This window comes from Ambystoma mexicanum, chromosome 1q (assembly GCF_040938575.1).
Source record: "Ambystoma mexicanum isolate Mex_15411 chromosome 1q, UKY_AmexF1_1, whole genome shotgun sequence".
NCBI classification, from domain to species: domain Eukaryota; kingdom Metazoa; phylum Chordata; class Amphibia; order Caudata; family Ambystomatidae; genus Ambystoma; species Ambystoma mexicanum.
Window position 1 is genome coordinate 1,160,523,745 of NC_090922.1, and position 15,872 is coordinate 1,160,539,616.

The 15,872-nt window shown below is 45.0% G+C and overlaps 1 protein-coding gene across 2 annotated transcripts in view; it reads left to right on the top strand.

The window, feature by feature from the left end:
* The window catches only part of ERICH3 (glutamate rich 3), a 728,475-nt gene that overhangs the window by 394,458 nt on the left and 318,145 nt on the right, over positions 1 to 15,872 (top strand). For both annotated transcript variants that reach the window (XM_069641907.1, XM_069641908.1), the window contains exon 10: positions 8,120 to 8,397. In XM_069641907.1, the coding sequence (XP_069498008.1) occupies positions 8,120 to 8,397 (278 nt within the window). The remainder of the gene's footprint in view (positions 1 to 8,119; positions 8,398 to 15,872) is intronic.

Sequence of the window (15,872 nt, forward strand, 5' to 3'; positions counted from 1 at the left end):
TACCAGGGTTGGGTTTCCTAAGGAGGTAATCTCTGACAGGGGGTCAAACTTTATGTCCCACTACATGAAAGCCATGTGGAAAACCTGTGGAGTTACCTACAAGTTCTCAACCGCATACCACCCTCAGACAAACGGGTTGGTTGAAAGGTTTAACAGAACCATGAAGAGCATGATAGGTGCTTTAGAAGAACCCCTTAAGAAAAAGTGGGACCTTCTACTGCCATGCCTTCTCTTTGCTTATAGAGAAGTCCCTCAGGAGGGAGTAGGTTATTCTCCCTTTGAGCTTCTCTATGGCCATCCAGTCAGAGGTCCATTGGCCCTGATTAAGGAGGGATTGGAAGGTGCTCCTCCCCTCAAGCCAGTCAGAGTGACTGACTATGTGATAGGTCTCCGGAGGAGAATGTCACACATGATGGCAGAAGCAAGTGACAACTTGAAAGCTGGTCAAGCTCTGGTCAAACATTGGCACGACCAGAAGGCTAACATGGTTGAGTTTACTCAAGACCAGCTAGTTCTAGTTATGCACCCAACAAGGCAGAGGGCCTTGCAAGACAAATGGATGGGACCCTTCAAGATTGTGGGAAAACTTGGAAAGGTCAACTATCTGGTGGATCTGGGCAGACCCAGGGAAGCTCCTAGAGTCTTCCACACCAACCGACTAAAAGCATACATCTCCAGACCTGATGTAGGAGCCTTGCTTCTAGCTTCAGCTGCAGAGGAAGAAGAGAGTGAATCTCTCCCTGATCTCCTCAGAGGTATGCCTTTAGATGAAAAAGTCGAAGGAGTCAATCTCTCTTCAGACCTGACACCTGAGCAGCAAGAGGAGTGCAAATCTATGTTAAATCAGTTTGCCTCCCTGTTCTCACTGTCACCAGGCTTGACCCCTTGGGGCCAGCATGAGATACTCACTGGTGACTGTCTGCCAGTCAAAAGCAGAGGATACAGAATGTCAGAACATATCAGAACCCACATCAAAGGAGAGGTCAAGAAGATGCTTGATCTAGGGGTAATAGAGCCCTCTACTAGTCCATGGTCTAGCCCAGTTGTGTTAGTACCAAAGGCAGGATCCAAAGACTTGAGATTCTGTGTGGACTATAGAGCTCTAAATGCAGTCACCAAGACTGATGCCCACCCTTTGCCCAGGACAGATGAGTTGGTGGATAAACTTGGTGCAGCCAAGTACCTCAGCACATTTGACCTGACGTCAGGCTATTGGCAAATAGCCCTGACAGACCATGCCAAGGAGAAAACTGCATTTTCAACCCCAGTTGGCTTGTACCAGTTTAAGGTCATGCCTTTTGGACTAAAAAAAACCTGCCACATTCCAAAGGATGGTGAACCAAGTTCTAGCTGGGATGGAAGATTTCTGCATGGCATACTTGGATGACATTGCAGTCTTCAGCCACTCCTGGGAGGAGCATGTGAACCACCTAGGACATGTGTTGCAGGCCCTTGAACAGGCCCATTTGACAATCAAAGCCAGTAAGTGCCAGATTGGTCAAAGTAAGGTGGTCTACCTTGGACATGAGGTAGGAGGTGGAGAAATCAGGCCTTTGCTCAGCAAGATTGAAGCTGTGCAAAATTGGACAACACCAACTACTCAAACCCAAGTGAGAGCTTTCCTAGGCCTCATTGGGTATTACAGGAATTTCATTGAGAACTATGGGACCATAGCTTCTCCACTGAATGTAATCTCCTCTCCCAAATTCCCTAAAAAGGTAAAATGGAATGAGGAGTGCAATCAGGCCTTTGAAAAACTGAAGAGAGCTCTTTGCCAAGCTCCAGTGTTAAGAGCTCCTGACTACCACCAAACTTTCATTGTACAAACTGATGCTTCCAATGTAGGTATAGGTGCAGTTCTAAGCCAACTGGATGAGAAGGGTAGGGAGCACCCCATTTGCTTCATCAGTAGGAAACTGAAGGATCCTGAGACAAGGTGGGCAACTATCGAAAGAGAATGCTTTGCTATTGTGTGGGCACTGAAGAAGTTTAGGCCATACTTGTATGGTTCTACTTTTGTTATTCAGACTGACCACCAACCCTTGAGATGGTTAATGCAAATGAAAGGGGAAAATCCAAAACTATTGAGATGGTCAATCTGCCTGCAAGGGTTTGATTTCACCATTGAGCACAGGTCAGGGTGTCACCATCAAAATGCTGATGGACTCTCTAGGATGTATATCATCGACTAGAGGTATGAGGTTCATCCAGGAGTGGATTAAATCCTCCTGTCCCTTAGTCTGGGGGGGGCGAGTGTTAGGGAGAATTCTCTGTTTAGGCTGAATTTCCCTACCTAGTGAGTCCCCCAGCAGCTTTGCTGGATTTCTGGGGTTTATTTTTTTCTCCTGCCAGGAGTGAGACTCTTTTACCCTCACTCTTGGGCATGTTGAAGTGTGTTTTCTTGGTTAAACCTTGTGTTGAATGGGCTATGGGGTCTTTTACTCCATAGGGCCTCATGTATTTTTTGGATGTGGGTTACACAGCACCCTCTGTGCCGTAACCCAGGGGTGTCCTAGGGACTCCCCAACATAGACTCCATACCCTGGGACTGACTACTGTCTCCCAGGGCATGTAAAGTCACCAAAGACTTTACTAGTCTTAAATCCTGAACAGAACCAGTACAAACCATCATATTGTGGACGTACTGGCTGGGGCAATTCAATTGCCCCAGGGTCTGTTAGTCGAGGGGGCACGTCTCCGTCCCCCCTGATCGAGTTTTGGCTGGTGGCAGTGGAAACTACTTTTTATATTCGACCGCGAATATTTTCCTATGGGATTTCCCATTGTTTTAGGCTAACACATTTAATTATTTATTTACGGTAGCCTTAAACATACCGCCGGTTTATATATTTATTATTATAACTCCGGTTGGGATTTTTTGCCAAAACTTGATACTAAAATGGCGTTGGCGTTCGCCTCTGTAACTCTGACCCAAAGTGGAGCCCTTTGTCCCACTTTTGGCGGGCTTCTCCACAGAAGCCCTCCAAAGTGGTGCCACTCTGTCTGGGGTACTTAGGAGGGGTGGAGGGGGATTTAGGCACCCTGGACTGAGTTACCTAGGTAACTCAAGTCGCACGCCGTCCTGATTGGCCCAAGTGGTGAGCCGGCCGGCTCACCACTTAGCATGGTTGAGTGACAGCTAGGCTGGGTGAATGGGGGTTTGCTGCATAAAAGCAGGGCTTTGGGGACTGGAACTTCAGAAGTCGCCACAGGACCTAAGAATCCAACGAGGGACGAGCTGAGCTGATCTGCTACGACGACACCGCCGGTGGAGCCCTGCTGAACCATCTCACCACTTTTCCAGACGACCGAGGAGAACTCTTAACGGAGTGGCTCCTTCCCTTGACTGGTGGGGACAACCAGTTTTCACCTTCTTTCCGTGCTTCGAGGTATCCCGTGGCCGCCTTGCCAGTGCCAAGCACCCCGGCAACCGGAACCCCACCACTTTTACCCCAACCGCGAAAGTCGGTACAACCCTTTAACCGGAGGACTCCGCGGCTGGTTTCTTCCCGGGCAGTGCAACGACCTTCTTCTTCTGCTCTTCAGCGAGATCTTCTTCTCCCCTGACCGACGTCGAGCCTTGCTGCCACTGCCTGGAACAACTGCCCCCGCTGGAGGATCCTTTCCGTTAAGGTACCGTGTTCCGCCTGGCTTCCCTTGCCACCGACTGTACGAGGTAGTTTTAGCCCTCGGCTTTCGATCCTGGGATTGCCTGGGACACTTTGGCTAAACTTTCTGAGCCTCTCTAACTCTTTTCCGAACTCTTTTGCAAGACTCTGAATCCCTAACAACTGTGTGATCTTGGGCACGTTTTCGCTCTGTCTGCTCTAAGAGTGGGCCCTGCTTAGTGACTTTTGCTCACCTGTGACTTTGCGCTTCCTTTGAGCTTACCAAAAGTGTTCTTGACCTTAGAGTGGTGTGTTTATCCTAATTCTGCTCTTTTTCCCTCCCTTCTTTAACCTACTAGAGTGTCATCTAACGTTAAGCGCTCACCTCTGTTTTAATTATGTGGTGTTAACCTAGAGTTGTCTAGATAGGAATAAGGATTGGGACTGCTTTCCATATAACTGTGTTTGGAGTGTTTTATTATATTTTGCTAGAGTGTTTTCAATTTGTGTGTTCTTAAAAATAAATAACTATATACTTTTGAAACCAAGCTCTGGTCAGTGTTTGCTTGTGCTATTGTGCCTGAGTACATATTGTGTATACTTTGCATACTGCCTAACTCTTCTTGAGGGAAGTCTGACTGCTCAGCCACAGCTACCAGGTAAATCTGGGTGGTGCGGACTGCTACCAAGTGGGTTTACTGCTATACCTGTAGTCTTAAATCTTTTGCAGTGTTCCCCAAGGGAACTGCACAGGTTTCTGCCTAACAATGCTGCATGTGGCAAGGGTCCCAATTCATGTGGGTCCTCTGTGGGGCTCCAGCTCTCTGGCCCTGGCTCCCCTCCAGACTGCTCCTGTGTGCTGCCATTGGGGGTGCTGATTGAGGTGATCTGGGGTGATGGCTGGGGGCTGGGTGTGCCAGGTAGGTCTGATGACGCGTCCTACACAGGGACACACACCTGGCCTTAGCTCTGTACCTTGTTGTCACCCTGGGTGCCATGGCAGCTGCCTCCCCGACAGAGCTGTTGGCAGCAGACAGGGCCCCATTGGCCGCTGGCTCCTGTGCAGTCGATACAGCTGCTGTGGGCACTGGTGCTGTGGCAGTGGCCCTTTGCCACCCCAGTGACTTTGCATCCTGGGGTGCCTTCACCTTCTGTGGCAGATGTGCCTTGCCTGGGCCTTTTGACGTAGAAGGCCTGTTGCCGTCTTCCCTGCTCTTGGCCTTCTTCTTGGGAGTCGTTGCCTGCGCTGCAGAGTCCCAGGCCTCGCTGTCAGGATCCGAGCCTGTGGGGGACCGAGAGAGGGACGGCATCAGTGATGGTTCTACATGCATACATTGGTATTGTTGCTGTTCTACACATTTGAGGGGATTTGGTATTGGAGTTGTGACATTCAGGTTGCTTGCTATATGGGGGATCATACAGGCATACGCCTGGTTCACACATGTATGAGGTGGTGTATGCTGTGTGACATGCCTTTCTGTTTTGGAATGCGTGCAGTGTGACACATGCCGTTTCCATGTTTGTGGGGTGTGTCTCAGGTATGGCATTGGCATGCTGCATACATGTGGATGTGTCAGTGCTGAGGGCGGCATCTAGGCAGGGATGTGTCCATGTGTGTGTAATGGGCCATGCATTGCCTCATGGCACGGTCACATTGGTGGACTATCTTCATACTTTGCAATACAGTGTTTTCTTAGAACACTCACTTCCATCAGCCGATGACGTGGCTCCATGTTCCATTTCTCCCACACCTTCAATTGATTCCAGTCCGATAGTGCTGGCACAGGTTTCCTCCTAACGGCTGAGTTTTATAGGTGAGTTAGGGCCACCGCCAGTAGCCAGGCCCTGGCTCCGGTTGGCAGATATGTTCCGCACTCTGAGGCGCAGGTCGTCCCAACATTTTCGGATGTCTTTTACTGTGCGGGGGGTGTTGCCTACCGCACTCACTTTCGGGGCTACTAGCTCCCAAATCTCCTTTTTTTTAGCTGTGCTGCTCTTTTTAGGTCATTGGCAAAGACCACCTCTGCATTTTCAGCCAGAGTGTCAGCAAGCATGGTCAGTTCATCTTCGGAGAACCGCTCCTTGCGCTGCTGGGATGCCCCTTTCTTAACAGCCTTTGGCATGGTGCTGGTGTAGTGGAAGATGTTCTGGTGTTGGATTGTGGCTCCAGGTCCTGTGTATCGAGGATGTCAATGGATTGTGTTTTTCAAGATGGCCGCCGTGCCGTTTCCCGTTCCAGCGCAATGATGTTATTTCTAGTTCCGGCATTAGCGGTGCCCGCTATTAGCAGTGGCCGCTAATGCCGGATCTGTTATTTAGAGGTGGACGGAGGCGGAAGGGCTGACTGCACTTTCCATGATGCCGCTAATGGAGATTTTTGAGACTTTTGCCGGAAGCCGGTATTGGAGATTGCTGTTAGCGGCATCATTTCTACATGGACACGGTATTGCCTCCATGCCGGTAAAACCTGTTTTTTACCGTGAAACTTGTAATGACCTCCAAAGACAGCCCATTTTTTTTATTGAAATATAACGTATGCAGAAAAGTATTTTTTTAACTGAAAGGCCTTTAATTGTATTAGTTATTTTGCCAATGCTTACTCAAATATATTTTTCATTTTCCAAATTTACATAAATACATCATATGGATGTGCGTGTGTGATGGTAACCATCTGCCCGTGGATGGAGTCTTCAACCAGTGCTGGAGCATAGCCATCACAAATGGAACAGTCATATCCATATTCTGGGATAGTCGTGCTGCCACATTTTGCTAATTTGCGGTGCTTGTCATCGCCACCAACATGTCAGCCTTTATTCAATGAAAACCTGCAGACTCCAACATTTTGGTTGTTGATGTGTAACAAAAGCTTTTCTCTCACAAGTGAAATTCCATGTGCTCCGATAGAAAATAGTTGATGGAACACAATTTAATTATATTTTATTCCACAGAAATTTGACTTTCGCAATTCAAGTACTGGCAATCGATGAACAGAATCAGAAAAATTGCATAGAATGTGACAGTTGACGTAAACAATTTAAACTATGAGGTTGTCGGTAATACCGGGATGTTAAGGGCGGCGACGGAACGGTAATTTCCCATTCATGTGGAGTCGGGAATGGGAAAACTGAATCACTGGAACCATTATTGGTGCCAGTACTTCAGTGATTTATCTGCTGATAGGGGCCTGAACTACCGGCAGGTTAAGCCTGCTGGTAGTTCACAGCCCCTACCGACAGACTCTTGAGGGAGCTGGTCTGGAAAAGGTGCCGGTAACATTGAAACTTTTTCTGTTGAATTGGGAAATATAATGACTTGATAAATGATGGGTACTTATTGAAAAGTGTACGTTGTTTTCTTCTTATTGCGAAAAGAGAACACACTTTTACTGTGTGTGTGTGTGTGTGTGTGTGTGTGTTGCTCTTACGGGTTTTGCGTTAGGTAACGTGATTACGTTGTTGATGACCGTGCACCAACGTCATGAGAAGAGGCACAGCATATCGGTTTGACATGTTGATGTCAACTTGAGGTGTGGGCTATCTACTTTACTGCGACATGGGCACTTGAACTTAGGGCGATGGATCAACAAATACGATTTTCACAAGATGGTGGTTTCCAACCCATAAATTACACATGTGTAAATGTAAAAAAAAGTCGAAGGTAAGATGCATTGGAAAAGAAATTATGATTGATCGATATATGCTGAAAAATGCATGCCCTCCCTGTTGAGCAAATACACTTCCTGAGAGAACTTCCTCAATAAACTGCTGGGAAGAAGACTTTAGCTGAGTATGATACTGAAGCTGTTCCTGTATTACAACCTCAGAAATATTTCATCCAATTTCCTTCACCTAAAAGCTGAAGGCTGTTTATTTTGCTCTGTTTTAAACTACTACCATTTTTTTGAAAACCCAGTGGAAAAGCTACCCCTAACATTCCTAGGGATAAAAGGTATTGTAGATTCTGCTGGCCATTACATATCTTGGAGAGCACCAGTTATCTTTTAATGCAGCGTACAGGATTGACGTTTTTACCACTGAAATATTTAGGGAACTTTGCATATTGTCCATCAATGTTGAAATTTCATATGTTTTGGTCATTTTTCATATTTGGAAGATCATTGTCCTTGACCACAGCTTTGATACGACTGTGGACTGTTCTCTCCTCTTATCTTACTACATGGATGATGTGCTAAACGATGAATGTTGTGAGAAATATTTTTATTTATTATGTAAATGTAACTTTTTTATGTGTGGAAAGTTAATGCATAGCTTAATCACCCTTATTCATAATAAAAAAGACATAATAGTTAAGCTTGCCAGCCTGTGAGATCTGGAAGCCTCATGATTGAACTAGGACTCAAAAGCAAGTCTTGGTTACTCTGTGAAGGGATTGTACCCTCTTTATTACATGGATTACCAATGAGGTTCTATTTTTGGATGAATTCAATCACCTACCATTCCTCCCTCTTAAGGGAAACTCATCTCTCGCTATCATATTTCGTGTTTTATCAGGTGCATTATTGCCATGGGTCTTGATAAGAAGCCTTCCCCACCACCGAAAAAAAGAAAAGAAGACCCAGAAGATGAGGACTTTGTGGATCTGAAAGTGGACATAGTATTGGGCACCAAGAAAACTGAGGAGCAATGTGATGAAGAGGTGCAGTGGGAAAGACCCGTCTCGGTTGCAGCCTGTGGGACCAATAGGACGAGTTCCGAAGAAGAGTTCATAAGTGAACGTGATGAAACAAAGGATGATCAGGATGATGAAAATGTGGATACAGCTAAAGATGGTATGTGGAGTAACTGATGATGCTTTAATATCCTCAGTGATGATATACCATGTAATGCACGTGCAATGAAAAAAACAAGAATTGGAAAAGCTGATTGTTTTGGCGTTTGCAGTTGTTTATTGCATTTTGCATTTATAGGAAACAATGCAGTTGGTCTCTAAATACCCAATAATTCGAAATAGGTCTACACGTTAGTGTTTCAGATTCATAACTTTATTAATCGATAAAGTAAAAAGACTTCCATTAAAGTAAGAATAGTAATTTTAGGGGAGGGCTAGTGCGGGTGTCTAGGCATGAGCAGGGTTCAACTATGGTGGCACGGTGACCAGCGTTCAGCAGAGGTGAGCTTGTGTGGGGCAGGCATTTGATAGTGTGCATGGGAGCAGAGGGGCTATGGTGGAAGGAAGCAGGAGTGAGTTAGGGTATGTGGGAGGTAGGCAGGGTGAAGTTGGATAGGTTTGTGAGCTGTAGGCAGGTGTGGCTGTAGACAAGTGTGGCTGTAGACAAGCATGAGTTACGGTGGGGTGAGGTTGGGGTGGCTGGGTGAGGATAAGCAGGGGTGAACTTGGGTATGTTGACGGGTGAGGTAGGGTTGTTGAGTTTATGGAGGAAGGCTTGAGGTATGGTGGGTGGCTGTAGGCAGTGGTAAGGTTTGTATGGAGTGGAAGGTAGGGTGGTAGGTAGTTGTAGGCAGGAGTGAGGTTGGGTGTGGAAGGGTAGAAGTAAAGTGGGTATGTTTGTGTATGCAGGGATGGGATAGGTTTTTATGTGCAGTGGGTGTGTGCAGGCAGGCATGACAAGGGTGGATGCATATAGGTTGGTGTGAGGAAGAATGGGTGTAGGCAGGACTGAAGTAGGGTGTGGGAGTGGATGGATGTGGTCAGGCATGAGACATGCAGGCAAGGGTGTTGGGGTGCAAGTGTAATTGTAGATAGGTGAAGTAGGGTGGTATAGATGGGATAGTTTGTAGTCACGAGCGAGGGAGAGTGGGTGGTTGGTTGCAGGCAGGGCTGAGGTAGGATTGATGCATGTATGCAGGGGTGGGTCAGTGTAGTCAGGGCTGAGCTAGTTTGAACTCGTGGGTGTAGTTGAGGCTGTCAGGATAGTCAGCGGTGGGGTAGAGTGGGCGGGTGGGTGTAATCAGGGTTGTGCTATTGTAGCCAAGGGTGAAGAATGTAGTTATAGATGAGGTATGTAGTCAGAGATGAGATAGGATGGCAGGTCAGTGTTTCCAAGGGCAATGTAGTGAAGGTGGCCATATGTGGTCAAGGCAGAAGTAGGGTGGTTTGCTGGTGTAGTCTGGGCGGCGGAGGGCATGTGGGTGGGTGTAGCCAGGGGTGATGTAGAGTGGGTGGTGAACTATTGTAGGCAGATGTAAAGTAGGGCGAGCGACTGATAGTTGAAGTAGGGCAGGCGGGTCAGTGTTTTCAGGGGTAAGGATTGGGTGTAGTCAGAATTGAGGTAGGATGGGCAGGTGTATGTGTGTAGTCAGGGACAAGATAGGTTGGGTTGGTAGCCATAATCAGGGGCGAGGTAGGATGGGCGGGGTCATGGTCATCCGGGTGAAGAAAGGAGGGTGGTGGGTGTAGTCATGGGTTGAGGTAGGGCAGGAGGGTTGCTGTAGTCAGGAATTGATGTACATAGTCAGGAGATAGTCTGGTGGAAACAAATGACCACTCACGATTCTGGTGGATTGGTGAACAATATATTAGTAAAAAAGCAATAACAAGAACAAAACCAAAGATAGCATGAGACTTTGGTGCAAGTGAGAACCGCCTCGATCTGTGAACTGTTCTCTTATGCCCAAAGGAACACATACATTTCAATGGAAGGGGTGGTGCAGACTGGACAAACAATCATAGTGAAACAATGTTGCTGGCAGGAAATAAAGCCCCACTAGCCAAGCTGTTGATGCCAGCTGCATTCTTTCCTGTTAGTGTTGTCAGGAAGGACAGCATATCATAATACAATTAGTAAAGGTCTCCTTAAAGATTCACACACATTCTGAGGCAGGTGAGAACACGTCTGCTAACGCTGCTTTTTCTAGGAAAGCAGGATCCTAAAACATGCTTACATGTGCTAAAAGGGAAACACTTAATAAGTGAGAGATGCGAAGGTGAGCATTTCTACACATTAAAAGAAGTGCCTTCATTGCAGAGACATGCGCAGTAAAGTCTACAGCCTCGCCTCGCACAAGCAAGAAATAGTTGTTTAAACATGGCAGTTAGCTGTACCTGCTTCTATGTTATAATGCAGTAATATTCAGGAGGTGTACATAAAATGTTAAATTTCCAAACTTTTCCCCCACAGCTGTGAAGGTTTTTTTTACAGCACAGCACCTATTCATTCACAGTTACTAAAATAATGTATATCAAAAGGATTCGATTTTAACAGATTAAATAGGGCACATACTGGCATGTGTTTGGCAGAATCGAATTTCTTATAATTACCCATCGGCAAGATCGCTATTCACAAAAACGATATGGCATCCATTTTGCCACAGTACAGATGTGTAAACTATTTTACAGTATGCCACCACCGTCATTGATCTGCCACCTTTAGGCACATAACACATGAGAATAAAGGTGTGGGTGAGCACACAGAAGCATTATTTTAATGTGAACGTGCCAGAAGGGTGCAGTTAAAAACACCACGGGGGTCATTACAAGTGAGCCGGCTCGGAATTAAGGCCGGCCCTGCTAACTCCTTGTTTGCCGGTAGGAGCTGTGAACTACCGGCAGGCCTGATCTGCCGGTAGTTCAGGCCCCTACCAGCAGATAATTCACTGAAGCACCAGCACCGTTAACAACAGTGCCGGTGCTTCAGTGGTTCCCATCCCATGGAGTCTTATGGGACTACATGGGAATGGGAATTTACTGTTCCGCCAGCGCCCGTAATGTCCCTGTAATACCAGGAATATCGGCCAGTGTAAACAGTAAGCCGAGGTTGCTGGTAAGCCGCCTGTAGTACTGGCGGCATACCGGTAACCTCGTAATGTGGGCCCATGTTTTTATGTTGGCCAGAAGCCTGTGTCTCACCCACCCTTGTGCAGATATGAAATGGCGAAAGAATGAGTGGCTGCCGCTATAATCTTCATCAGCTACTTCTGTCAATAACTTTGATTTTTTAATCCAAATCATTTTAATCAATTTTTATTTATTTTATTTATTGTTCGCTTGTTAGGCGCTTTTACAGGAAGCAAATACCGTTTCAGAGTGCCCACAGGGCAACAGGGAGGGGACAAGAGATGAGAAACATTTAAAACACATTAACAACAATGTATTAAATACAGTGGGCGGTAGGACAAACCGCCCACTGGACTTTGTTCAGAAAGTGCAAGTGCAGAGGGGAGAGGGAATGGGATAGGTGCTGGGAAACTAATGGGTGAGCAACAGGTGAAGTGCAATGTAAGGTAAGTGTGAGCCTCCAAGGGTGGAGGGTGAGCCGAGGCAAGTGCTGATGATAGACAAAAGCTGTGCGATTTGGTGTGGGAGGTCAGGGCCCTGAGGATGCATATGGGTCCTGGACACCAATCAAGCAACTGTGAGATTAACAGAGTAGAGAGGGAGGGGAAGAGGAGGAGGTAAAGAGGAAGGCCTTGAGGATCTTCTGGAATTTGAGAAAGTCCTGCTCAAGACAAAGAGGGAGGGGGAGGCTGTTCCAAAGAAGGGATGCAGCTAAGGAAAGCAATCGGCCTCCTGCCCTCTGTTTACCAAAACGCTTTACACACAAGGAGTTGGTGCCAGAGGAACGCAGAGGTCTAGAGGGGGAATATTTAGTAAGAGAGAGTTGCAGATAGTGTGGTCCCCGGCATATGGTTAAAATAACCTTTTGCACAACATTCAAGAAAAAAAGATTATAGCATACAATATTATTCAATAGTCAATAAGATATCCATATTATGAAAGAAGGTAAAACAATCATATAAAATCTTATCAATGATAAAAAAGCAATTAAAATGTCCAACCCTTAAATACATAGGTTAATCAATTATTGGACAAAATTCAAACAAATTACAATTGGCATAAGCTTAGATCTTTTTGCAGTTAATGACCCTTTGTCATATGTTCATATGTGGTATGCAGCACACGATATACCTAGAGGCTTCGCCCAATATAAAATGGCCCACATTGGTCAGTGGAACACACTGGACACAATAGTAAGAACACACTTCTATCCCAAATAATAAGAAGGTGATAAAACCGAACAAGAAGTTAAAATATGTCTTGATGTTTCAATTTCATTTGCACAGAAGTGACATTTTCACTACTCAAAAGCTATTCCTTTTCAAGACCCAGTGATTTCACTAGCAGGCAATACATTAGAGCGAAGAGAGAGCAGAAAACGTCTAAGATCTTTACCACAGAATGTAAGTAAATAACTGTGTGGCTTGCCAAGCACAAAGCTTTGAGTTGTGAACACTCTGTATCTGTTTTAGTGTAGAGTGCCACAAGATTCTCAATCATGTCCCATCCCAAGGCCTTAGCTTTTAGCTTCACAAGACAAGGTGCGGGGGCTGAGTAATCCATAATGGGAGTGAGACAGCCAATAATATGGAGAAATTAGGTAACATCCCTTCAAGTGCTAGAAAGGACGGATTACTGAGGTGCATCCAAAAATCGGCCGCTATGAGGGACATTAAGGCCTCATCAGTGTCCCTCATGCACATGCTTTTAAAATAAACTTTACAGCAATGCAATCTCCAGAGCGTTAGCATCAAGGTAATCCCCAACTCGCATTTTATTGCTTCAATTGGGACTGAACGTGGGATCCTCAACACTCCTCTCTATAGTGTTTCCCCTCAAGGTTGTCTAACCATACAAGATGTGTTTCCTTTAAAACCTCCAAGCCATAAAGGATTGCTGGAATCACACTCAACTTGTAGAACTTTAGAAAACCTTCTATGGAATGTCCACCTTTCCACGTTTTATGGTGTTCCATTTACCAATGGCTCTGTCACGAAGTGCCATCTGATGGAATGCTGTGGATGGAAGATTAACACTACGACCACCTAGGTAGCTATAGGTTTTAATTACCTCTAGCTACATGCCTTCAAGGTTCCACCGAAACGTGTTCCCTTTACTGGCCTTCCCACCAATCGACATCATTTTAGTTTTGCTTATATTAAGGTGTAGATTAGTCGTATTAGCATACTCCTGAAGGGCACATAAAGAATTAAAATACCTTAAACTATTCTTTCTGCAAAAGAGAAGTTATGTGACACAATCACACACAAAAACACTCACTCAGTCTGTAACATACATACAAGCAGGCACAATGACACAAGCACGCGCGAATACATTTAAAACAATAGTCAGACATACATTCAGGCCCATTTAAAAGTCCTTACCATCCCACAAATTGTGGTGGGGTCTTCTGATCCGAGGCTACCCTGAAAGATGCAGGAGCTACTGGCAGACCAAGAGTAAGACCAATGAAAATGGTCATGTTTTAGCTTTTGACAAACGTGTTCAGTTGTTCCTTTGAGACTGGGCCACATCTATGTGTGTATATGGGTATGAGGACTGGTCTTCACACTGCAACATGCTTTCTCTTCGATGAAATGACATTGCATTGTGAGCTTCTGTGTGGAAGCTATCGTGTGTTCAAAATTTGTTTTGAAATTTAACTTAAATGTATGACGTTCTAACTGTTTCCTCTCAGGCTTAATCTGAATCTTAATATTGGAGCAATATGTTCTTGGCTCGTAACATTATAAGACAAAAGGAGCCATTAGCTGAATAAAATATCGGCGAAGGACAGAAGACTAGAAAAACATTAGAGGAAATTGAAAAATGTCTGTGTCCATTTTTGGCTGATACACGGAAATGTTGATGTATTTCTTGCCCTTGAATCGCACACAATTAAGCATGCTGATAAATGAGTAGTAAACATTTTGAAAGGGCTTTTTTTTTGGATGAGATGGATAATTGAAGACAAACGCTGCTTATTAAACGAGCTTACATCTGCCATTGAAGGCTCCAAACCTGAATGCTATTCCGACAACCAAACCTTGCAAAAGAGAACGAACTTCATTTGTTATCTCTGCCTTGCGCAATAGATCTCTTAATGACTCTACTTGTCTATGGATTTTTTAATTTTACATCAGATGTCAAGTACTGGGTTTCAGGTATTTTCATACTACAGCATCTCAATGATGCTTTAAAAGTCGAAATCGGTGAAATAATTGGCTGCGATATTTATGTCGTGTTACAATACTAATCATGTGTGATATATCGCTGCAATCACATATAACTCAAATGTATCTGGGGATGATGGGTTATTTTAATGAACTGTATTGTCATGCATATAGCATCATTATTGCAATATAAATAATACATGACCTACGGAAATGACAGCATGTAATGATGTATTTATCTTTAGATGAGCGCATCATTGACTTCGAACCAACTGCATATACAAGAATGCACCCCTTAACTGTACCATCAGCATTTGACACAACACGCAGCCATTGCACAGCAGCTAGTATGACATTAAAAAATCTGTTTGCATGGCACACCTGTATCGGCGTGGAAATGCGTTTTGCTTTTCAGATGATGCAGATTGTCATGTGTGAATGAGGGAGTGAGGACACTTGTACGCTCATGGAGAACACCATATCTCAAGGCAATGGCCATCACACCAACAAGGACCAAGCAGCCAGCTGCACAACCAGGGGCCTAAAATGAATGTTTATGTATGTGTTAGCTGTGGTGAACAATTGATTTAATGTAATGTAATGAAATTGTAAAAGTTCTTATTGAACTATATACACAATAAATAAATAAATAAATATAAAAGAGAGGATTGTTTTCGGATTTCTACTGAGGAAACAGGGATTTCTAATCTGATGTAGTGATGTAGGCGCATATTCCATAGCTTGTGACTAGCTCCCAATCATGCACGTTTGAATGGGGATGCAGTAAAGGCTCATGGCTAGAAAAGCGGAGATGGCAGGGGCAGAACACCCGGGAATGTTCTTTGTGAGAAATAAAGAGGCCTGCCCATGTCATATAGCAGGGAGCTGATATTAAATTACATTTTAGATTGTTTCGGACATCAGTGCAGAGTCTTCTATAAGTGTCAGATATAGTCCCTGTTGCTATCACTGAAGATCACTTGCAGCATCATTTAAAGCTAGGTGTGACAAATGTTTAGCAGGTGCCCCAGCAAAAGAACAAGTACAGTTATCTAGTCTACAGTTTGTACAATCCACCACCACACCATCTCAGTTGTTGGTGTTATAATTGGGATCAGAGGCTTCAAAGAATGAAGATGTTTTAGCCACATGGTCCACCTGTGAATAAAGGGAGAGGTGTGAGTCCAACAAGAAGACTACATTTTGTTTTATTTTGGCTGCCAACTGTATTGATGATGGGAAAAGGTGATGAACTCTCCTTTAGACCGAAGATAATGCAAAGCCATGGCACTCGCCAACTATATCATCTCCATAGTATTAGCATTGGGCTGTAGCC